General features: G+C 46.2%; 1 protein-coding gene across 1 annotated transcript in view; it reads right to left on the reverse strand.

Moving 5' to 3' along the window:
• Nucleotides 1-26089, reverse strand: part of Hwt (SH2 domain-containing adapter heavyweight) — a 215497-nt gene that overhangs the window by 25915 nt on the left and 163493 nt on the right. The window contains exons 5-6 of the mRNA XM_076808005.1: nucleotides 7581-8479; nucleotides 5494-7117 (exon numbers count right to left, since the gene is read on the reverse strand). Of these exons, the coding sequence (XP_076664120.1) occupies nucleotides 5494-7117; nucleotides 7581-8479 (2523 nt within the window). The remainder of the gene's footprint in view (nucleotides 1-5493; nucleotides 7118-7580; nucleotides 8480-26089) is intronic.

Consider the following 26089-nt stretch of genomic DNA (forward strand, 5'->3'; position numbering starts at 1 on the left):
ATGAGTAAAGCAATTCCAATAAACCACTGGGGTTAATAATTAATTATTACCAAGTGGAAAGCACGTTACACGAAGCGTTTGGAGGAGAGTCAGTCGTACGAAATGTCGAAACGTTCAGCTTTGTCGCGTATCACGCCCGCGATGTCAAAGCACGAAACTGCAACGTTTGATGGCGCGCTTCTGGTGCTAAAACGCAAACGGATCCGGCGTGCAATCACAACATACCGCCGCCTTGTAAACGCAGCTACACAAACGTCGCGTATATCCGCGCACCCTATACACAGGACTTGCAGGATGCGCGAACATCAGAGGCACCATTAATTAAAACTAACGCTTCGTTTTATCGGCGTATTTGAGTGCAGGGCGTATTAGACGAAGGTATTTAATTAAAGGCTTTATCATGAAGATCGCAACAATCTCCAAATCTTGGCCTTTAAAAATTCAATAGTCACAAGCAGTCAAAGTCCTGGGCCAATTAGAACAGAGGAACTAGGCTCTAGTCAGCACAGATTCAATGAGCTTACCTCAGCAATTAGGCTCTTAATTAGTTAATCAACCAATTTCAGCTATTAATCAAGGCACTGCAACAATCAAGCTTCGAGGTAAGCAGGAGCAATTTAAGGGGTCATGCTCAGTCAAGAGGCCGAAAAATGGGTGGTCTTTAGAAATTTTTTACTCAAAAGCTATAACACATTTCTCAAAAAATCTTTTTTCCTTTTAAGGATTGCATCTAGTACCGTGAATCGTAATTTTGTTATTTAAAATAAAAAATTTAAAAGAATTTACTTATTATATTATATTATCTAGTATTTGAACGAAGGATTTTTTTATCCGATGCTTAGTTTTCTTTTAATTGACGAAAATCAGGCACGATTTATGATAAAAATTGAAACTTTTACTCTAAACATCAGCCATTTTTTCCCAAATCAATATTTCGAAAAATCCTTCGTTCAAATACTAGATAATATAATATAATAAGTAAATTCTTTTGAATTTTTTATTTCAGATGATCGACTTTCGAGCAGCAGTGGTCATCGCAGAAGCCTTTTTTTTAGAGAGCCTTCGAGTGATTGACCATAACTTAGTTATTGATAAATATTTTTAAATAAAAAAATTACGATGCACGGTACTAGATGCAATCCTTAAAAGGAAAAAAGATTTTTTGAGTAATGTGTTATAGCTTTTGAGTAAAAAATTTCCAAAGACCACCCTTTTTTCGGCCTCCTGACTGAGCGTGGCCCCTTAAGCTTACAGAATCACTCGTGGAATCAGTACAAACAACTGTCGACATTTTGGAGGACGTCACTTACACTTGATCCTATGATTCCATTCATCCTTCAAGGGCTTAGAAAATATCTCTTTGTGGAATATCCAATGTCACGTGCAATCAAAACCACGTGACAGTACTTGTTTATAACATAGTCAACTGAAGTCCAAGGTTTTAGAATCTCACTCCCGTCGTTTGTCAGATTTCCAACGCACCATTTCTCTCGGATTTGTACGGAATTTTCTCTCCCGGTTACGTCACAGGCGACTGCAAATCGCGAGGAGTTACTCAACAGCCGACGATGCAGCGCGAAGATAGTTCATTGATTCACCATGGGCTATTTTTGCGCTAGGCAAAAAGCGCATCTTTGACAGAAGCCGCTTAACGAAAGGGTCGCCATTGACGTTCACAAGAGCCGAACCAGTGGGGGGATCGCAAGTAGGGCGTAATATTTCCGATATTTCCAATATGTTCCTGGTATCTTCCCGGGTGACAGAGTACAGCCACTGGAATACGAAACACACGGATCGCGTACGCTTGCCCGTTTATACGCGGTGTCCGGACAGATTATGGGTAAAGGATAATGAAGTTTAAGAGCACGGAAGGATTTTTTATTGAAAGTCGTGTCGGCATAGCTGCAGACCTTAGGAAAACTTCCCACAGGAGAGCTTAACGAGTGCCATTATCCTTTTCTTAAAAATCGGATGAGAACGTCCTTCAAGATGGATCAGAACTTTGCAATTTCAAAGCTTGTCGATGAAGGAAACGATGACAGTTACATGTATATGTGAAATGACTAGCAGAATACTAGTCTACTTCTATACATATCATGCCGTAACCTTTCTGGGCACCCCGTACACTCGCATTTTCACTTCCGCCAGCACAGAGAGATGCACACGCCTCAGAATACAGCATGTGTATGGTGCAGGCGAACAAAGATATCGCGGTTCGAGCTTAAAGCTCCGTTCTATATTCGCGTCACTGGCCCCCGCGTGCATTGTGGACACGCGCAAGCTCGGACGTTTTGTTTGGAGGCACAATGCGGAACCCCAGCTTCTTCCGGGTTAGTCGTCCGTTGCCGCCGCGGCAAAGAAAAAAAAATCGGGAATAAAGAGAAACCCAGAATCGAAAACCATTCTCTCGGAAAATGACCCCTTGCTTCGTTTAATTTCCAGAGGATTCGTTTACGCATTCGCTGATCTAAGCTCGCGAGACGACGGTGTCTTCTTTTTTTAATGGATTCATTATTTTATTGGTTCTTTGATACATTACAAAGAGTTTGAAGGATGGATAGTTTTCCGTTACTCCGTGAAGTTGGCGGATGAATTTCCTGAAGGTTACTGATTTTATTAATGGAATATCTGTCTTGTTAAAGCGACACTGCGTGATTAAAGGGACGTTAGTGTCAGAGCCATGGATAAATAATACGAAGCGATACAATTCTTGGACACTGTTGTCTTTCCCATTAAGTTCCCTTGTCTGTTTCCCGTACTGTTCTTCTGCCAATTTAACCGTTAATTCCCCTCGAAGTGGCTGTTCTTACATAATCGGCAATCCATCAGCAAACTCATCAAATTCACTAAGGGTAAGAAACAAATATACACCGATCGATCAACCGTGGCTTAGGCCCTCCCTGGCCGAGAGGGAAGTAATTGTCGACACCTTGGCGTGGAAAAAAGTACGAAGATTTTCGGGAATCTGTTCCCGATCACGTGCTAACGTGCCAGTTCCCTCCGCCCTTCGCCCTTCGAAACGTAATTTACGGGTCCAAATCGACCGACATCCATCAACCTGGGAAAAAGTGACGGCTCCTCGATTTCTTCCCAGCTGACTGCGATATCGTACGAATCGAGGTAACGTCTGAGGATCTATACATACGCAAACGTGAGGGATCGAACGCCTGGCCATACATAAATGCACGAAATTCAACGAGCACTCCAACTATTCAGACTCCGATATATTTCTATATACATCATGGTAGCATCGATACCTACTACTAGCAACATAAAAATAATTCCAAATGTCTATCCTGATTGCGTATAAACACTTAAACTCCTTCTGCAAGTGGAGTAACTCGACGCAGAGTCAGACGCGTCGTTTCTTGCACGACAGCCTAAATAAATTCATTTACAAAGTGAAGAGAAAGCATATTAACACATTAAAAGCTTTATTAAGCCTCAGTTAACAGAAGCGGAGAGCAAAAATTCTATTCGCCCGAGGATATTTAAATGCCCAAGCAGTGAACGTGTTAAGACTGCCGTCTCCTTTTTTCTTATGGTCCGAATCGATCGAAGCGTCCCCAGTAAACAAACGGACCCTAATGAAACTATTGCGGTCGATAAAAAGAAGTTGTACAGAGGTGACATCTCCAGGTACTCTATGTGGACGAATTTTTTACGCCTGGTTGCCGCATTCTCTGTTCTCACGCTTTTCCCAGCTTGTTTGAACGTACGCACATATTCAAGGCCCAGGGAGACGGCAGCCTTAAGCTACGTTCAACCCGTTGCAGGACATTCTGGCGCATCAATACGTTCGTGTAATCTGAGCCCACTGTACCGGTATTTGTCGTCCCCTTGATCGACGGGACGCGGTGCAGATTTCGCCCTCGGGGCAACGTGACGCGGCCGCGATGGTCTCCCGAAGCTCTCGCATTAGAGCTTTCGCAATATCGGGGCCCGAAGGGTAGACGGTGCGCGTTCAAACTCCCATCAGTTCGCAGGATGGAGCCCGGGGTGGTGCGGTCGCAGAATCACGGGGTTGCGAGCTTAATCGGCCGACTAATTCCGAACGCCTCGTGACGTAGTCCGTAAATCGCGGCCAGATTCAAGTATTAGGGGCTATCGGTGATCGATGACGCGTACATCTTTGCCTGACGCGCGATAAATCCCCGACTCTCGATCCGTTTCTTTAGCCCAAGTCATTTAGGGGACATTAAGCTTCTTTTCCTATTTTCTTCCTCGCGCGAGGCCAAGGTGCTCGGTCTGTTCTTCTGAGACAGATTGATTTCAGGATGGCCGTCGGCGAGGATGTCACTGAACCGAAGTTTTATCGGATCTTCGTCATCCAACAGGCGTGATTCAAGCACGAGTGCCGATAATGGATTCAGGTTCATCGCGTTATGCATGCATCGCAGAGTTACGAAACGCGTTATAGTAATCTGTGTTTACACAGCAGCCAGCTGCGCACCAGTGAGTCGTTGTGTCTGTGTAAATTTAGTTAATCCTTGATGAATTCGCCTTCTGCGATAAGGATTAGTTAGCGGTATCGTTCCCACCGGGAGGAGTATCGGATGTCTTTGTACTTTCTTAAGAAGTCGCCTGGTTTATTGTTTGATTGAAAGAGCAACGTTCAATCGTAGTTCCATGCTGTTTTTAAATACGAGATCATTTTGATAGAAGTAATTATCAAAGCGTCCGGAGTTGCTCGAAATGCATTGGAACAATTGAAAATGAATTCCGATGAACCGCGATCTTTTAAAATTCTTGCCGACTTCTGGCCGCTCTCCAAAGAAATACGCGAGAAGTTTGCAGCCACGTTAGGAGAGGGCGGAACATGTGTTGGTAACGTTAAATATTTAGTCGTTGAGAGGGGCGCAGGCGCTAAGTGAGGCTTAACGATATTAGCTGCTGTCTGGAAGGTTCATAACGATCAGCATCAAATTACGGTGTCCCCTAGCGTTGATAAGTACTCAGTTTACCTCGAGATGCCGAAAGTACGGTTTTCAGCGTTTTAATGGCTAGACGCCAGATTAAGGAGATACGACGTCGCTTTGGCAACTGTTATATTGGATAGCAAGCTTGTAGAGCCATTTATCTCACGTTTGAAATTCGTACGTGTTGTCTATGCCAAAAGTGAATTCTCGAGTTCTTAACTATCGCAATATTTCCTTCCCGAGGAATTTCAGGTCTTAAAACGACACGAATATCTTGAAAAATAATATGCAAATGTGCTATAAGTAGACGTACTTCGGAAAACTACGTGCTATTAATAAAAATGAAAATATATAGGATAATTACGGGACTCTTCAGTGATTTCATGGTCTCAAATTTACTTTAAAGCTGATAGCTTTAAGCGTACTACAGAGAACCATATTAAAACAGCTGCACATCATAATTTCGTTTAAATACTTCAGGTCAAACCCCTTTACAGACTTCACAGACTTCAGAACTCTACAGTTTCCACTTCTAGTATAAAGTTATAAACGAACACAAATCCCTCAGACTCACCGAATAACGCAGGCGGTTCGACGTCTCGCACCGAAAGACTGGAAGAGGCCTGTGAGCCGCTGGATTCTGTGCTCTGCATGCATCTGAGCCGCCTCCTGAGCTTCGGCATGTCAAAAGGAAGGTCTCTCAGATCAACGCTGGTCGCGCTACCGGACGTGGTCGCGTCCTGTTGCATGAGCAGTCGCCTCCTACGCAGCTTCGGCATGTCGAAGGGCAGATCGGACAGCTCTGGCTCGTTGTCGACCAGGTTGATGTTGTCCAGCTGCGGCTTCAACAAATGGAAGCCGAACGGCTTGCACTTTATCCCAGCACGAGATTCGATCGAGATCCCGCTGTCTGACCCTTGAATCTCGGCGTCGCCTGAGGAGGAAGATTGCAGGGCCAGGTTGATGAGGTTCTTGTTCTGCGGTGCCCGTCGCTTCTTGAACGAAGTGTCCATGGGCGAGGTGACGGAGTTGGTGTTAGCCGTGTTCGTGTTCGTGTTTGTGTTGTTTGGCGCGGTGACGTTGTTCTCCGTGGTGAGGTTCTCCTCGGGCGAGGCCTTCTGCGAGTTGTTGTTACGATTGTTGTCCGAGGTCTCGGATGCGGGTTCCTGCGACGATTTATCCGAGATGGGGGAGAGTATGTGGAGCTTGTTCGCGTGGTGAGTCAGGAAGCCAGTCATGGAAGGCTGCTGATGATGATGATGGTAGCAGTTGGTGCTGCCGCTGTCTGAACTGTGAGAGCTGAGGCTCGTGCTGTGTCGGCTCTCGGAGCTACTGGTGGATCTGTTCCCTTCGCTGGTGCTGCTGCGAAGGGACTCCATGCTACCTCCGCTGCTACTGGTCGCCATGCTCTCCGTGCTCGAGTATCCAGCTCTGCGCCTGCTGGTTCGTAACTTGAACTCGAGAAGGCCTACTTCCCGACGCGGTCGCAGGATATCGCTCTCAGCCTCGTGGGGCCTGCCCTTGAACTCCATGATGGGCTTGCTCTCGCGGATCAGGCTGCGAGGTCGTTGCCGGTCCTCCCTCGGCCTGCCCTTGAACTCCAGGATCAGCTCCTTGTCGAAGCGTCGTCCCTGCGAGGACTCCACAGTGTCCTGAGCAAAGTTCTTTGGTCTGCTTTTGATCTCCAGTATGCTGCCCTCGCTGCTCTGCGGAGTGTCCTTTGCCCTAAGCGTGGACTTGACTGGAAGTCTCAGATCCTTGAGGCGCGGATGGTCTGGCTGAGATGGTAGGTTCGGCGTGCTGCGAATATTCAGCAGCAAATGGTCTCGGTTACCGTGGAACTTGGCTGGCAACGGTGCCGTGGATGGAGGCGACGGAGTGTAACCTCTGGCGGGTAGCCTTGGCGACGCGGCTTTCTCGTCGCTGGAATTAATCTGGAGGGATTCGATGTCCTGGGACAGAGTAGAAATATTGTCTGATTGTTGCTGCTGCTGTTGCTGCTGCTGCTGTTGCTGCTGCTGCTGCTGCTGAAGACGGCTCGGAATCGGTTTTGGGCGGAGAAGTACGACTTTGCGTCTATCTTTGCTACAGTGGGACTGACCAGCGTAAGGGGCTGGTTGCTGTTGCTGCTGCTGCTGCTTCGACGTGTCCGTCGATGAACTCGTTCTGCTTACTGGTATTGCACTGTTGCTTCTCATCTGCATCGACAAACAATATTAAATGCCGCCACCGCGAATGTGAATTATAACGTTTTCGCTACATCAAAAGTTGCTTCTACGCAGAGAAGATGCAATTAGACCAGCACCTAACTGCTGAATTATACGGTTTAACCGTAATTAACGTCCAATTTGCGCTCGGTACAGGGAAATACGTAATTTGTGTACCGAAATTCCGCAACGTTTCGAGCTGTATTAGACTTTAATTGCTTTTCATTAAAACCTGCGCCTGCACCCCGCGAGCCTGCTTCCGTAATATGATAAAATGAGGTATCACGAGGCTATCCTCGGGAAACAGTTACGAAACATGTTTACCTTAAAAATTACCACCTCGGTCGTATTACTAATAATAACAGCAATAAATGCGCATTGTATATACGATCGAAAATTCGAATGCGAAGTTTTCAATGAATCTTTGCTACTTAAAAGAACAGGATCCACAAACCTGCGAGTGCAGCACTGGATGATTCGTGACCCGATCAAGATCATCGAGGTCATCGTCGGAGCGATTGACCTTGCAGTCGAAGGCTGTCTCGTAGAGGTGACGTTGCCTAGCCATCTCTTCCTCGTCTTCCTCCCCCTCCGCGTCCTCCTCCTCCTCTTCCTCGCCCTCGTCCTCTCCCTCCACGTCGTCCTCGTCCTCGACGAGTATCGGCTGCGGGTCTATCCTCCGTGTACGTCGTAGCTTGCGCACTTGGTGCCGCGTTAACTGCGGCTGCCGGTGATCTAGCTCATCCTCCTCCTCTTCTGGCGATGCGACGCAAGTGCAGACAGTGGTGGGCAGGTCATGGCTCAACAGTCTATGTGGAGGCATGAGGGTGTGATCCCACTCGGTGATGATGCACGAGGAGAGGATCTCGTTTCTGGCTGGGACAGCATGCTCGCTCCCCGACGTGGGGCTCACTAGATCCTGGCTCTGATAATGTTGCTGCTGTAGCGGCTGCTGCTGCTGGGACGAATAGGTCCCCCCATCACCCGCCACCGAGTTCCTCTTCGGTATACCCGGCGTCCTTGATCGCTCACCTGGCACGTCGAGGCTCACGCTCTTCCTGTACCTGTTGGGCTGGGATTTGCTTAGCTGTTCCGGTACCTTGAACAGGTCGCCGTAGTAATAGGGTGACGGATGACGGACTGGTTGGTTGGCCTCGGTGGGTGATTGATCGGTCACATGCACCAGGGCCACGCAATCTACGACTGCACTGTCGATGACTGCCAACTCCTTGTTCCTGTCTACAGAGAGGGCACGGATGGAGGAAGACGCGTAGAGGCTGTTCTTGCGCTTTCTGATGTCCACTCGGCGACCCTCCTCGTCATCCTCGCAGGACGAGCCCGAAGCTGATGGGTCTGCAACAATTCAATACTCGCGTTAGATAAACGAAATATCCTGTTTGAATCGATAAAATCCTCTACCTTTTTCTTATGCATTTCAAATGTTCTGGAAGCCTTCCTTTCATTCCCCTTTAACTTACTCATCTCCGGGCTAACATGTCACGAATTCCGACGTATTCCTTAACCCCTACGATAATAAGCGTCACTCACGGTGTTCATAAAGTACACGCAGGCTAAGACAGAGAAGATGGTGTTCGAAGCCGTGGCTGGAATATGTAAAAAGAACCCGCGCGGCTGGATACCACTGGCGCGCGAAAATGAAAGCGCCAAAACGACGGGAAATTTTCATAATCGTCCCGCCGTAACGACGGTAGGATCGGCTACTCAGGCGCCGAAGGACGAGAGCAAAAATGCTTATGGGGAGAACGAAATTGCCGTGAAATGGCAGCCTCCACTCCTTAAAAATCACTTCCTCGGTCCGCGCGATATTACCGTAATGGTTCCTAGCCTGCCCGGCTGACACGATCTCTCAGCGTCCCCCTTTCCCTGCCGCGCTTCTTACGCGCGCTTTGACTCGTTTCAGGCGTCATCTAGTATCATCCCCTCTCGAGTTTACGATCCTTCCATGAGCATCCAAGCCTGCAGCATCGGTTAGACGGGGAGGAAGCATGAAATTACGCGTGTTAGATGCGCGATTTATAAGTGTAACGCAAAAGTATCCACGGAAGATAGACGATACCGAAGTGTGATTTGTAATGGCTCTTTCGAAGATTTTCTTATCTATTTGAAAGGAAAATGGTGATTACATACAGTGGCTTGTCAAGATTGGGAAGATACCCCGATGAGAACAGGAATTCCTACGTGTAGTTGCTTCCCTAGAATTCATTTGGACTTGTAACGCGGCAGACCTTTCGATCACAGCGTAAATACAGCCACACATGTCCTGAACAACGCGGACACCCGGTACGTTAGCCAGCCAACGTAGACACGCAGTACAGAGGAAAGGAGTGGAGATAATGGGAGCATTATGCTCGGCCGGAGGGCTCTACCGAAATCCTTCCTCGCTCCTCCTTGCTGGGGCGGTAAGTGCAAGAGGCACACCATAAACCACGCCAGAAGCTGCTTCTGACAGGGACCGCCTTCCAGGATCTACCGAAAAACTTCTCCAATGGAAGCAAAAAATTATTATATCGAAATCCCGTCTGATCTCCCGTTCAGCCGTTTCGCTGAATCGCTGAGCAGCACTGATATTCGATACACTGTCTTTCTTTACTAGTGGGTAGGAAAGTTCGGAGAGCGTGTGACCTATTGGATTAATTACTTACTGAGTCGTGCGTAATTTAATTGCCAATACATATATATGAGTACCGTTGTTTAGAAAGGATATTGTTGAACGTTCGTACCGCCGACCCGCCCCGCGAACCCTGTCCGTTCGATATGTACGGCGAATTGATTCATTGTTGAAATGGCGCACGCCCAAAACATCCATCATGTTTCCGTGTCAACGACGTTAACGTTCGCTCCGCATGCATCGTGCACAGAAAAAAAAAAGGGTGGTATCGCTGTGGGGATTTTCGACGATGCCGTCTGGAAACGCTGCTCGAAAAACCCAGACCACCCGGCGAGAAGCGGATTTTAATATCCAAAGGAAACGGTCACGTAGCTCCTCAATTATTAGGCGGCAGCGTGCAACGACAGTTAGCAATATGAATAAAAAACGCAATATCGAGCCGCGGCCTGCAGATAGAGCAATATGCCCCGAAACGTTATATCGAAAGGGTAGAACAGACGGAGTTCCGAGGGGTTAGACTGTAGCGGATGAACGGACAACAGGAATAAAAGCCGACTAACAATAAGTCGGAGGCAACATGAATATGCATCCGCCGGTGCCCCGCCGCTAGCTCGATTTACAGAAGATGTCGGTCGAAATCTGGAGAGAAATAAATATTTAAAGGGAAACGGTCTGCCGTCGAATATATTCGGGCTGCATCAAGCGAGACGACGAACGTTAAGCTTGGTCTCGTAACATTTTGAGTAGCCACAGACGTATTATCTCTTGATAGCCACTTCTCTACATACCGCACAACGTCTTCGTTAATTGCAATTCTGTTTCGCATACAACGAGACGAGAATAATCCCTGTTTCACGGAAATTAATTAGACAAAGTAAACAGTTTCCATCGTCAGCGTCGTATTACCACTGGTATTTCTTATCTAAACGGCAAAAACGCCATCGGGGGCTCGTTTGAAGTCGCCCGTGACGCGATTAGCAGCGTCGCGCCTGTACCATTTCCAAACATCCCCCAGTGAGATCAGCGGAACCCTTTCGACCACATCCAAGGGCGCGCACCCACACAGCCGCGCAGGCGAACACACCATGCCCTGGCGCGAAGCCAAATTGCACCGATATTGATTACCGATCGATAATCAGATTTGCTAGGTATCCGCAAACCAGTGGACGTCGCGATGAGGGAGCCGCGGAGGATGCGATCGAGGGTTGGAGACTCGCTGAATGACCGAATGAGTTATGAAGTAAACGAGTGGGCCAGCGGGGGCTGTCCAGGCTGCTGATATATCGCGCGAAACCCTGTGCACGTGCGAACCGCCGACGAAAAGCTGCAGATAACGCGGCGAGTAGGCGAGCGGTCGCGTGAGTGCTTAGCGAGTGATATATTGCTTAGCGCGCCACCGTGGTGCATGGAGAGTGACCAAGGTGGTTCGAGACAGAGGGCAGCTTATCGAGCTGGTAAGGAAGCGAGTGAATGGGGCACTATGCGTTACGTCGGAACAGTGGGTTCATAAAGGGAACGGGTAGCTCCTCATTGTTCGCACGTTGGAGTTTGCGACGACGTGCAGCCTCGAATGCACCTTCGTTGCCTTACTCGTATAGTTTGTAGATAAATCAGGTAAATGTGTGGAGCTTTGTGTTAAGCGGAAGATGCGAGGACTTATCTGAAGGAGGTTTGATAATAAATAGAATATTTCTGGTGTTTCGTGAATTAGACGCGCAAGGGTTGAGGAGAGCCTTATCTTGGAATAAGACTTTTCTTGATATCGCTAATTACTTCGGCGAGATTTGTGTGCATTGATTAACACGGAACACCCTGTATGCCAAAGCTCTACGAACCCCAAGTAAGCTGAACGGGGTGGGGAGGTGAAATGGCTGATAACAGCCGAGAGAAGCCGAGCGTTCGTGAATGAGTCGACGGAGAGGCGTTCGCTACTATGAATAGAATATGAATACTCGTGTATGAAGCGAGCGAGTGACGAAGCGAGTGATCGAAGGGACGTGTACCGTAGAAATAGAGTGTACACGCGTACAGTTAGGGTTCGCGATGCACTCGAGGGGGTATACTGTCTACCCCTAATGAATCTATTAGGGTCGTCGAGCGACGAACCCCCGGCTGGCAATCACTACAGATAACACAGCGGTGCTGTTACGCAACGCGTGCACGGCCTGACCGGCAGATAACTGTGAATGCTCGGCGAATTATTCGCGAAAAATCAGTCCCGGAGGCGACCCTGTCGGACACGTATATCGCGGCGGCGTAGAATTTGCATCTGAAAGTGGCTGGACGAATCGATTAAGCTCCAGGGGATAACCACGTTAGAGATTGCAATTTCTGACGAGCTGCGAGCGGGAGTCAAGGTCACTGGAGATTAACACTTCGTACTTGCGCGTAATAGGTTATCGGAATTCGCTTATCGAACTTGTAAAGCGCTCGTCCGTTTAGTGTACAATGGGCAATCGAGTCAATTGCCTGTGGAGAAAGATAGCGCGCGCAGGAGATTCTCGTTTTTTCCACAACCCCCGAAGACTTCAATTCGGAATATTATGTTTCAGTTGCGGGGATGGAGGTATAATACCGTGGCAGAGCGCTGCAGCTTATCAGAATCACCACGTGCTGAATTCATTTTACACTCATTTTCATAATGAGCCTCCTTTCTACACGAGCTTGCTCTGAAATTTCAAGTGTCGCTTGCACGTAACCGTAAGAATGTTCATGATGTGCCACGACAGAAAGGCTTACCTAGTGGGGTAGTAGAGAGGCGGGCAGCTACTCGTTCGAAACGATGCGATAATCCCCGGAATAAAATGCCCGGGATTTCATCAGTCCCGTAAAAACCTCTGAACTGTCACTTATACAATCTTCCCTTCCCTAGACCGTTCGAGGGGGTAGAGAAGCCAATGACAAGAAAAATTCCAGCGAAAGCTTTATAAAAGAACAGACCTCCGCGTCCCCGTAGCCACTTCGCTCTGCTTTTTATTAGATATTGTCCCCGTAACATAACCGTGGTGGGCTCGGTTTCTATGGAGCACACGCGGATCGTGGGATTGTATCGTCTGTAAAAGGGGAAAGGAGGGGGTCGACGAAGGGCGAAGGTAGTATAAGGAGGGCCTTAAACGAAATCAGGAGCCACAGGATCATCTTGAGGCTTTTTAGGTGGCGGCTAAAGGTTACTCGGGCCTCGCGACGATGAAAGCAAGGCCAATCTCGGTTATTGGTTCCGGTGTATACCAGAATTCATGGCTACAGCCACGGAATTGGAAGATCTCGCGACTGAAATGTGTCAGCCGTGCCAAGGGTCGTCGAACGACGGGGTGTCTAATGGGTCTGGAAACGTAAGGCTTCCTCGATACAGTACCGTTCGTTCTTCTAATTATTCCCTCCACCCTTGCCACTGTCGTTTTCTATCTGGCATTTGCGGAATAAAGTTTCGATTCAAGAAATGGGTAATATATGGTGGAGGCGGAGGAAAGAGATCTGAGCAGTGAAAGGAGGGTGGATTAAAAGAAACTTAACGTGCTTAAACGCGAAGGCACATGTTCTACAAAGAATACAATGTCGATAGCCGTCGAGGAAATTTGATTAAAGCTTAGCAGATCCTAATATCAGGGACATCGATCCCATCAGGCCTCCTTTGAAGATTCAAATCTCGGCCTCCTCCGGAGCACGGTCTCCTCGAGCGAAAGCTAGCTACTAACGAGTCAAGGTTACGAAGACAAATACGAGGCTGGCACAAAGAAAAAGTAGATTAAGAAACGAGGTAAGATGTTTGCTTGGAAAGCATGCCGCCTCTCATCTCGATATTACGCGAGCGAACACAGGCATGAGTGTACGAGCGGATGTTCCATCGCGATGTGATTGAAGCATCCCCTGATTACAGAGATACGTGGATCTTTGACAGTGACGCCCCTGGCGCGATCTTTCTTGATTAGTGTCTCGATCGAAGGAAATATTACATCACCACGAGGTTAAACAGAGGGACGCGCCTACACTTACTTATTAATTTGCCAGCCGAGAGTCTGAAGCGGGCAAATGAACCCGAAGAAGATTAAACAACGTGTAAAACTGCGCGGGAGATACAAAGACCTTGATTACTTGACAAATATTAGGTTGGCGAGGATGAAATTTGTTGTTAAGAATATTGCCAACTTTAACAGCTTATTATTTGACATTGGGTTAATATTTTACTGTTTTGTTTTTTTTTTTGTTAGAAAGTTACATATCTCGCCTGTTTAAAGAAATCATTGTAAGCACCACAAAATATTAAAAACTTTTTTTTAAATTACTTTTGCTGAAAATGGAACGGTCGGAAATTCGCTCCAATATGACAATCGCAAACGTTCGGCACAGTGGTTGGACAAGGATGAATTTACCGAAACACACTCCAAAGCGCAATATTCATCAAAAGAAGTTGATGGTGACTGTTTGGTGGTCTAGCGCAGGTGTAATCCATTATGATTTCATGAAACCCGGCTCAACGATCATAGCAGAAACATACTGCAACCAACTGGACGAAATGATGCAAAAACTGAAAGAAAAACAGCCTAGATTGGTCAACAGATCGATTCCTATCTTATTGCATGATAACGCTAGACCACACACTGCAAAAATGACTGCGGCAAAACTACAGGAACTGGAGTTGGAACTTCTTCATCATCCTCCATACTCACCAGACCTAGCCCCCACTGACTACCACTTCTTCGGTAATTTCGACAACTTTTTAATAGGGAAACAATTTAATTCCGACAATGCTGTAAAACTGGCAATTTTACAGCATTGTCGGAATTAAATTGTTTCCCTATTAAAAAGGGAAATTTTAAATTGTTTCCCTACTAAAAAGGGAAAATTTAATTCCGACAATGCTGAACAACCTGCCGCTTAAATGGCAAAAGGGTATAGACAATATGGGTGCATACTTTGATGAATAAAATAATTCCTTATATTTGTAAGTTGTCAACCAACTTTGCCTGTTTTTCTACAAATTTCATCCTTGACGACCTGATATAAATCTATAAGCATCAATGCACTAAAAGTATTCTTAATTCTCAGCCTCGTAACTCAAAGTGGTTGGTAAAACATACGACTACATAGAAAATTCTCTTTTTTCCATTCCACGTATTCCCAGATCCCCCGCTTTGATTGTTTTCTCGAGACGTTTTTCTACGCGGCAGGAAGAGAAGCTGTACGCGCGACGATTCCAGACGGTGGCGAGCGGTGAATTTAAAGGGCGCAGAAAGGGGCAACGCCTTTGAGCGTTTTGAGTGGCAATTACTCGGTCTGTCCTCGAATTACTTACTCCAGTAATTTTATTCTACCACCGTCCGCCCCTGCGCCGTCACCAGCCCCTCGCCAGCTTATCCTTCAGAGGCTCACGCTGCAGGAAATTATCTTAAAACGCCATACCGACTCGCTCCTCAAAAGAAGGGCATCTTACGCAGTTTTCAGTCGAGGACACATCAATACGCGGAGAAAAGGTACGACGACCAAAGTTTTGCGCGGAAAAAAAGGGATATTCTGTAAGGAACAGACAAACTTCTGCCCTTTGTGCTCGCCTTCCCTCCCAGCGAGAGGAATTCCAAGGAGGAGACCGTTACACGGCGACACGTAACAGGTTTAAAGGAAACATTTTTCGCGTTCGGCCTGGCAAGTACATCAGTGCGAATTTAACGGCTGGAAGAAGGCGAAGAAAAGAATGGCTCCTGGCGAGGAAGGATGTAAAGAATGAAAGTTACGTTTCATCTTGGACCTGGTAGTTGGACTCCTCGGTGAATATTCTCTGGATGCAGGTACCTACACTGTTCTTTGATAACTCGTGGTGTTGTCTGGATCGTTTTAAGGGGTTGTGCCTAGTCAGCTTTCGAAAAAGAACGCGATTTTCAAGAATTTTTTGTGGAATATTTACTGTATATTTTATTACAACTATTCGCTTATTTTAGAAGTACATGTATGCAGCAACTCTCAGTAATTTTGTTATAGAAAAACATTAAAAAACGAAAGGGAACTGATGGAAGCTGTGCTGATATCGGTGAGCAAGATATTTCGGAAACCGCTGTATCGATTGGTCTAAACTTTTGCAGACTTCTTTTATATACGTATTGTATTTTTAATTAACGAAACACGAATAATTCAGACATCGGAAAAGCGTGATTTTGCGTCAAACTATTTTATCAAAAACAATCTTTTGTAAAAACCTTCGTTCATCTACTGATTTCAACCATATATTAACAGAATGTTTTTGAATTTTTAATTTTAGCTGATCCGGCTCAGAGAAAACTTGCTCACCGCACAGCACCTTTATCAAAACAGCTTCCGCGAGAATGGCTGTTATTCGTTCATTTCTTAATATTTTTCTACAACAAAATTACTGAGAGTTGCTACATATATGTACTTTTAAAATAAGCGAATAGTCGTAAAAAAATATACAGTAGATATTCCACAAAAAATTCCCGAGAATCGAGTTCTTTTTCGAAAGCTGCCTAGGCATAACCCCTTAAGAGGATTTCTGGAATGTAGGTGCACCATTGAAGGCCTACTACTGTTATATAAAACACCCATGTGTAGGGCGTGAATGAGATGTGTTTGGACAAAGTGACGGGCTGTTTGGCTTGAGCGAGTGTCGAGGAATGGATGCGCCATAAGGCCCGGAATCGACCCATGGCAACAGCGTGAAAATGCATGTAGGAATGACTGTTTTACCGCGACCTGAGGGATGACGCTCGGAGAAAGAAACTCCGGGGCAGTCGAGAGAAAAGCGTCGAAGAGTCGCCACAGAGTACCAATCAATGTAAACGCGAAAGCAGTGTAATTTTTATTCAATATATTCATCTTATTTGTTCCGATAAATGTCTCGTCTCTGCCCTACAATCACCACCAGTGGTATTCTCACACATGGTTATATAACTCTTTCATCGTCAAATCGAAACCACTACAATACAGTAGTATTTCCTTCTGACTTCTCCACCGTTTCCAACAAACACATCATCAACGCATGATATCACCACCTGCACTCCTATAAGCCACCATTTTTTCTACGAGCAGAACACCCCAGAGCTGGTTCCGTAGCAAACTCTCCCCGAAGCGTTCCCAAATGTCCAAATCCAATATCGCGGCTGTACGCCGCGGCCAAATTGAACCCTTGATCTAATTTAACTCGGCCCCGAAACACCCCTATCGCCTCGTGCGCGTCTTCCTGCACCGACACCTGAGGATTCCACGATAAAGAATACGGGGAGAGGGGCGACATCCTAAACTCGATTACACCTCGTTCGCATAATAATTTCGCCACCTCTCGAACGATGGCGGGGCGGCGTTTAGTCCGACTGTTTCTGCGAGGGAATAAAATCAATGTTCCGCCCGTTGCAAAGGGTTTTCGCGACAGGACGCAGGGAGGTGTCCGAGGAGGGTGTCGGAGCTGTCGCTGGCAGTGATAGCGGCCCGCTCGGATTATCCGCTTTCCCTGTCGGTAGACATTGCTCAATTGAAATCTACATCGGTGGTCACACGTGAGCACGATGGTTTTGCGGCCGAGGGCGTCCGCTCATCAAGGGCGCGGACCTGATCAATCGTGTTCAGAGGCTCGCCAACAGTTCCAACCTACTGTTTGTTACTCCTGATTTTCTCTGTCTCTCGTTCATTCTGTTCTTCGTTTTTATTAATCCAACGCTCGGTTTACATTCGCTTTCGAATTTAATCTTACGCTCGCTATGTGTACCCCCATCGTCCACGTGTTAGCCTAGCGCAAACGTGGTGGAATTTTTATCCGCAGACACTGCGGGCCTCCTTGCTGAACGTGGGATTGGATATTGACGAAGCTGGTGCGCCGGAAATATTGCTTAGAGCTTGAAAGTTGTACATAAGTTTGTAGAGGAGCTTGTAGAATAAATGCGCGTATTAGAAGGTTTCAAACTAAATAGGGTAGGTGTACCGTTTGTGGCCATGTGCATAGTTATCTTATTTTTAAACTGCTTGCAGATCATTATTATGTGAAGAATTTCACATCATAAATATTTTGTTTAGTATACCGCCAGAAATATAAGGTTATATTTATTGCTTACACGAAAAAATATTATATTTTGTTAAGAAGTGGCCAAAACTGGTACAATACCTTAAGGTGGCCACAAATGGTGAATCTAGCCTGCACGGAATAAAGGCAAACAGCCAATAAGCATTCACCTTACTGGCAGGTGCAACACGAGTTCGAACGCAGTCGGGATATTTCACGCGAAATCGAATACTTTTGGAGTAACATTTCGGATGTGGCTGATATTTGAATATGTTGTAGTCTTTAGGGATATATAAACATATCTCGAAGGATTTCTGACAATTTTGAAAAATGTCTAACTTTTGTCTAAATGTCTCACTTTTTAAAAAAATGCTAACTTTTTTTCAATAAATTATAACTATGGAAGTAGTAAACGGATGGAGATGAGGTTTACGGCGATTTGTAGAAAAGACGTTGAAGTTTTAAGAAAAAATTATTTCAGTTTCAGAAACAATTTTTTTTAACCACTTTTGTGCAATTATCATCAGAAGTCATCTCACGAAGCTATCTCTCGTAGCGTCGAGGGAAGGCAATTTTTGGGAGCAGACGATGGAACATCTTGAGACACTAGTCTTCAAATTAGTTTCACTCCAGTCCCGAGAAGTTTGCACTTCGAGATATGCGATCTCCAGCAACGGCGACTCCTCGCAGGCAGGTGGAACACCTGACACGTAGATTAGGCTAAGCGTTCGTGAAATTATCTCCCAACGATATGCAAATCGCGGCATAAATGCTAATTGTAATTGCCCATGAAATGAATTCAGGGACCCTTTCAGTGGAACTGCGTAGGGACGCGACGTCCTTACCGCCAGCCTCTGGCTCTATGCCTCCTCGTTTAGCCGCGGTAAAATGGCCGCGACCTGTTTGAAAATTTTCTTTCCACCTCGTTTCGAGGCCCCACGAAGGCAAATGTTCCGTCGCGCGATAAAACGGGGACAAAGCTCTCGCCCCGCGATTAGCCAAAGTTTTGCGCGACAAAGAATCCAACTCGTCAAACGAACCACGAAGGGAGGGAGTTAACTACAAACGGTAAGGAAAATGTTCATTACCTCGTTCATCAAACGATCATTGTCTCGCTCATTTTGGAGCAAAAGATCAAACAGTGATATAGCTTGCATCGCCAGGATTTTTACCGAATTCCTATTGTCCCCTCGTTCGACGCTTAAAATTCTTTCGAAGGTCTTCGGGGAGGGATACTATCGCCTACAAAAGTTCGTTAAAGTGCAAATGGTTCGCAGTCGTTCGTCCGCGAAACGTGATTTCAAAATGATGCGGGCAATGGGCCACCGTGGAGGATATTAAATCACCGGTGGGCACACAGAGCTCGATTTCACGGTACGCGAAACGAAATGATAGGGTTACGACGCTGATTTGTTCGTCAATGGGCACTGCGAATGCCAATAGTGGCCACATAGCGACGCTTCGTTAATATATTAGAATGGGGCTCGATAATGAAATTGCTTTCATGCTAAATTGCAATCTTTTGTTTCACTGCGAGCCCACTGGGCGGGATACAGTAATGGGGACGAAATTTCAGGAGAAACCGCAGAATGGTGAAAGTTGCGACAAAAGCGTTTCATTATAATTCGTGTCTTTTTTAACCTAAAGTTTATTAAAGACAATTGAAGCGTCCCACTTTTGAAAAGCTGACCATTTTCACAGAAAAATCCATCGAAATGAAGAAATACACGAACCTCAACAAATACCTGTCAAATACCTGAATCTACGTGTCGATCTTCCCACCTATACAAAAATCTCCACGAACTTCGACGTACGCTCTCCGATCCTTCCTGTCGCTAGCGAACACTCGAGATCGCTGATTCTGCACAGAGATCCGGATGATCGAGACGCCAGTCGCCAGCGGGAAAACTGCTCGTCAGGGAAGACACGCGAATTTAACTCGCGGGAGATTGCGAGCGGATTAAGATCTCGCCGTGAGATCCGACACGTACTCGGTCCCATCCAACGAGCAGAGGCGGAACCATGCCGTTGACAGTTTGTAAATGATCTAGTTTACCGCGCGGGAAACGGTGGGCGGAAGGGGTGGGAACAGAAAGGGAAATGAGAAGGGGGCGGAAAAGAGGGGCACGACGAAAGACGGAAATTTGGGATACCGTGAACAGGGCGGAGAAAGGGGTGGAAGGCTCTCGGTTAACTATTCATCTTCGCGGCAATCCAACAAACTTTCCTGCGCCTCCACCCACCCCCAGGCTCTTCGCGTTGTAATACTAAAATTGTCGCACGGTAAATCGCGCCGTCGTAAACATAACTCGCTGGCGAGCCCTTAACGTCTCCCAAAGAGGGCTCTGCAAATGATACAACGGCTCATTCCGTCAGGCTCAATGCCGAGTCGGAATATAGTCATCTGCGGGAGCGTAGGTAACAGCGTGGAAAATGAGACGCGAGGAGCCGTGTGGGAGACTTTCGAGTACACGGTGTAAAGCGGTTTCGAATGCGAGTATCTTAGGGGAAGAGGAATCGAAAGTGACGTGGTGTGTGCTGAATACTCGGGCAACAACGAACTGAGAGGATTTTGGAAATTTTTAGCAGTTCTGGTAAAAACTGAAAAAAAAGGACAGTTTTAGCGGTCAATAAAGCGATAATTGTGAATTAGAATCCCTAATTTAAGGCGCGACGAAATATCCTAAAAGTGCGAATCCACGATGTGATTTTACAGCAGGCTTTTCCATCATGAGACAAATATTTCAGTAACAACTAAATAATCGCGAGAGGTGAGATTTTTGAAAATATATCATGAAACTTGTCTTGTGAGAGTCTAATTTCATGAAATTAATGACGACTGCTGGATTTGCACCGTAAGTGTTTTCGCAATATTAGATGTCTCGCGTGGGTATTTCGTAGTCAGTTGTCGACACGCTCGTCGATAATCATTTTCGCTTGGTCACAATTATTTCATATGCACGGGCATAGGCAGCTGAGACAATAGAGGAGCGTTTAGCCAGCGTTTGATGCGAATCAAGCAGCCCCTGGTCGCTCTAGCAACCAACGAACGGACAAACGGACGGCTTGTCATTTGCATACGATGAACCCGCAGCAGCGTTAACTGCTCGGGGACGCGGAACGAGCTACAAGTCACCTGGTACCGGTAATTGAAACGAGGGTAGCTCTTCCGCGAGGGTCGGTCCAGGAGACAATCAGCATAGGAGAAAGTTCTTTCATCGCTCGAGTAATGACGAAGCTGATACTCTCGCCCAGAAGGGACGAAGGCACTGATTAACACTACTGCGATTCCCACCCCCGTCTATTTTACACAATTACTTTTCTAATCTGAGTGGTCCCCAAGTAGCGAGGAGTTTCAAGACTCAAAATATAGAAAACAAAATTTAAATGTTGATGGAATTTAAAAGCTTCGATATGGGTTTTGATTGTTCGAAGGATACAAATATGCGTGTTTTAGTTATTTATCGAACTGTTGTAGAAGTATTTGCCTGCAATGTTCAGTGGACTATTTGCTTACATCTCCCGTCCGAAAGTTGAAACGGTTCTGCCTAGAATGGGGCAGGAGAAAGTTAAGGAAAGTGGCCCTTCAAATCCCACTCCAGTTCCCCGTGTCGCGGTAATTTCAAGAGCTTTCGAAAGATCGAAGTTGCAGAAAATTCATTTAAACTTTAGGCTTCGTTCACCCGCGGCCGCGTTACATAAGTAGGTACTCCCCACCATGTCGCAACATGACAGGATTGCCTCTGTGCTATACCTATGGGCCTTTCGTTAAATACGAATTCCCCAATCTACAGGTTACACACCTTTAGAGCTTCATCTGCCCCAATCATTTTTATGGTCGACGATAAAAGAAAGTATGTACAGAGAGAACGCCATTCCGTTTTCAAAGGAAATGTATTATGAGGAAATGAGTGTTACTTTGTCTCTAACACTTCTAGTATTAATAACAGAACAAATAGAAACCAATGAAACCCTTTCGCTCACCCTTCGAGGTCCAATCTTTTCTGACAGCTAGAATCCAACCGCAGCATCCTCGTTAGAAATTAGAGCGAACGCAAAAATCCTGGTATACAAAGGAGACCCCAATGAATCGCAGCCTCCGCGCTAAGAAGAGTGGAATGTAAAATCCGAACAAAATCATCCCCCAAAATGTTGGCAACAGGCCGAAGCTTAACGAGAAATCTCGTCGATGCCTGGTCCATTCCGTTCTACTTCATTAGGTTTAATCGGCCGATTTTTAATTACTTCGGACGCTCTCGAGCAGCTCTCGAAAGAGAGGGCAAGAAAAATCCCCCGTGTCAAGGGGCCTTGTCGAAACGGTTAATAAGTATGGGTGCGGACTGAGGGGCACGAAACCAGGCGGAGAACCCCTTGAAACTTTACAGACTGCGAGTGCCGCGCGAGGGCAGCCTGGATGAGCAGGCGAGGGTAACGGGGGGTGGTTTAATTAAATATCACACGACATATTATGGGACGAGGTCGGCGCGCGGTGTCAGTAGCAAGTAACGTCAGCCACACACCATCCGAAAAGTTCGAGGTAACAAAACCGAACGAAACGATCGCCTCGATCATGATACTAGATCACGTGCCTCCACAGGGTACAGCTTTCATGGGTGCGTGGTAAATCGCGGTTAAAAGTGCTCAGCAAAAGATTCCTTCTGCGCAATCCAGTGATATGCACAGGATGATTGAAGAGTCATTCCCTACTTTTTATGAAAACGAAGTAACACTTACTAATATTCTTTTGCTTCAGTTTTGAAGGGTAAAATGAAATTTGACAGGACGAATGAAATTGTGTTGGAAGAGAGTGAAGGAGGATTATAAAAGAATTTGGTGTATATTTGTTACTTGTTTTTCCGCGTGATTTTATATTTTCACTAGTTGCGCCACGATTTGCTGGACACTCTTTTATAAATCGTCTCTTGAAAGGTTATTTCGCCTTAGTCACGCTGCTCCCTTTCTCCCACCCCTTATTTTCTCCCTAACGACGGCTTAACTGGCAATTCAATTCATGGTGAAAGAGACGACGTCCCAATGGTAGAGATACCCATGAAAATCCGCTCTTAATTTCGCAATATTTCTGTCGAACAGCCAATTCTGCCAAGATACGCGCGACCCCGTGTCTCCGACAGTTTTTCAGGCAGGAGGACTCGGGATCGCGATTCTAATTGGGGACATTCATCCTGTTATGGACAGCGGCAGGGTCATCTGTCTGCAGATACGGTTAGCAGAAGCTTCCCGAAGTCGGCATTGATAGTATACGGAAGTTTAAGAAAACCAATTTCAGCATTCATGTGGGATGCCGATGAGCGCGTGACGCGTCAGAAAAACAGCCGAAAAGCGCCCGGCATTGTCGCGTGAGGAGACGAGCGACGAAATAAGTCGTTTGTCGGTAGTCGAGAGGTCCAGTCGTGTAAGTACTTGCGTCTTTGATCCTTTTACTTATTATATATTTCACCATTATTCACCACGTAGCTCCATTTATATTAAACTCTGTTTATTTTAATATTAACTGGGCCTCATTCCTTTAAAAGACCTCCATTTCCACGTCCCATTCGCCCAAGAATTCAGCAAGAACCAGGAGAAATCCTACATTCATGTGGTTTAGGATAATCTTCAGAGATGCGGCAATAAAGTTACTACAAGACAGGCTGTAAGCGCGGACTAATTCCCCTTGTCGGACACTACGAACTGTCGTACTACTTAGGGTGTCGCGGTGGAATGAAAAACTACATTTATACAACTTTCATGTACTGTGTTCTTGTGGCTGAATAAAAAGAAATATGAAACTGTTCCATCCTCGTTTGACTGGTATGAATGTAATTTACCCAGCTATTAATAAAGTAGTGTAACTTTCATTACACAAACAGTAAGTGAATATACCTCAGAGCACGATAAAGGAAAGGATCTCGCTTTCCTTAAAAGTAAACGTGACACTGACACCATCGACTGCTCCGCGGGCTGAAAAGTACTACGAACAAAAAAAGTCACTTCACCCTGCGAAAACAGAAAACTTGAAGAGAACTAAAGTTCCAAAGAAACTTGGCTATACAGACTACACTGTACACACAGTACACGTAACACTCCGAACCCAAGATCGACTTAAGAGTCGCCTCGCAAAATATTTGCTGATCCCGAAGCAAGACACTTTACACTTGCTCCGAAACAGCGGAGGTTCGTCTGGCCCGTCATTACGTTGCTTTCTCAGCTAACCGATCGCTCTCCACTGGTCATGCATTATTTATAGCACCGCGAACGGAAGCCACCTCCGTCTAGAGCAAACATCGTTCGCCTCCATTAGAATGCCTCGCGGATCAAGGCAAGAAGTCGTATCAAAGTGAGGCCAGCCGTTCGCCGTGCTGTCCTCCAGCAGGATACCGAAACGCTTACCCACCCTCGGAGTAAGTTTGCTCAGGTCCGTCCGTCGGATCGATCCCCCGCCACGTTCACCGTGTGCCACGCGAATTAAAAGCCCATGAATATGGTAAGGACGCGGATTCCCCGTCGGTGTTTGCCCCGGGATCAGTGTTACTCGGCAATCTGCATGGCCGAGTGTTAAAACACTGGGAGACGCAGCGCTGGAGAACGCTGGATTCCCCGGTTCGCGTTCGGCTGCGTCCCGCACGTCGGATAACTACATGGGGTTAATTACAAACCGGAACTACGGGCATTCCGACGCGACGATCCGTTTCACCCGGGACCCTTGTTACCGTGAAACGGGCTAACGAGTGGCCAAAGTTTACGGGGCGGCGCTGCCACGGCCCGATTGCAGATCCGAGGATCCGAAAATCTGCGGCTGGACCGCGGGGGGTGGACGTACCAGCAGTGTGGAATCTTTTAATTGCGAGCGACTCGAAGTGTACAGGGATTAAGGTTGATGAAGATGAATGGTACCTGCTGGTACTGGGACTCAGGTGCTGAAGTTGTTACGAAGGTTCGTTATGAATAATTGTATGCAAATTTTTAGAATATCTGCTCACGAATAAAATGTTTTATTGTTGTATAACGATTCACTTGTTTCACTTGTGGTAACTTCGGAGAGATACAAGTTTAAACGTTTGGAATAAAGAAGCTTAATACGTAGTGTTGTATAAACAAATAGGATGGTGGTATCTAACAAGTGTTTTACTAAGTTCGAAGCCAGATATATTGGCCGGTGAGTTTCGTGAGGGGTATTCTCCCACCACACAGTTTGTCTGCCTCGGTGCTCCTTTTCTCAACGTTTTCTGACTCGTTCCCTTTCCATCTCGCTCTCGCCTTCGCTGAACAAGAGTGAGCCAGGAGTGGTGGGGATAGCGTCAAGCTTCTAGCGTGTAGGCCAAACCGAGCTGTCAGCGTACAAATGCACACATCAGAATAGGTGTGCGTTAGCCCCGAAAAAATTCAGGAGCTTTATTGGTCAGAACATTGATTCCTTCTCGATAGCTTCATCTCGTATTGGTCTACACATAAGTTCGTAACGCACACAACTATTGCGGGCGAGCAGCGTTCGCGTTACCCCACCATACCCTCTCACGATTTCCTATGTAAATGGCTTTTTCTTATTCTTATCTTGTTCCTAGTTATTTTATTTTATTGTATTTAATGTTAGTCTATTTGTTTTCTTTCCTTTTCTTTTATCTCCCAACAACTTTTTAGGTTAGGTTGTAGAGCAACAGTTAATGCTGAACCTCGCCTACTCGCCATTGTAATTTTAATTGTAATGGTGCAATAAAGTCATTTAATAATAATAATAAAAAAAAATAATACCCTTCGGGGGCCACGCAACTCCAACAGACAAATCCACGATCGTCAGGTGGTGGTGGTTGATTTCTCCTCGATCGCTGCTCGCGAAAACGAATTCACCGGCCAATATATCTGGCTTCGACCTTAGTTCATCTTCTCACCCAATGAACCACATTTTGGCCAACATTCTACGTAACAAGCTTCCATTCCATTTAAATTTCTACAAAGAATTGCGATTTCAATTCATTGCTACTGTTGAAATACCTGCTTGCCCAATAACTTCACTCTACACGCGCACGCTTTTTGGTAACATTCTGTCCGACAAGAAACGTATCCCCTGCGATTCGAAAACGTTCGATTAATCCGCGACCATTCCCGACCAACCTGTGTGCACCGCTCAATTATCGAGGGGCTCTTCCGCCTCTCTTACTCTGCGTTAACTGAGTTGTTGCCTCGATAATTCGTACATCGGAGTATCAGCCGTACCGCCGAGGGGTCGCCGCATTAATTTGCGGCTTGGCGCGGGAATTTCTGTTAACTCCATAATCCGAAACTTACGGTCTCTCGGTCCAAATACTTCGGTCGACAAGTCAATTTCAAGTTCGCAACA

Source organism: Andrena cerasifolii, chromosome 3, assembly GCF_050908995.1.
Source record: "Andrena cerasifolii isolate SP2316 chromosome 3, iyAndCera1_principal, whole genome shotgun sequence".
NCBI lineage: Eukaryota > Metazoa > Arthropoda > Insecta > Hymenoptera > Andrenidae > Andrena > Andrena cerasifolii.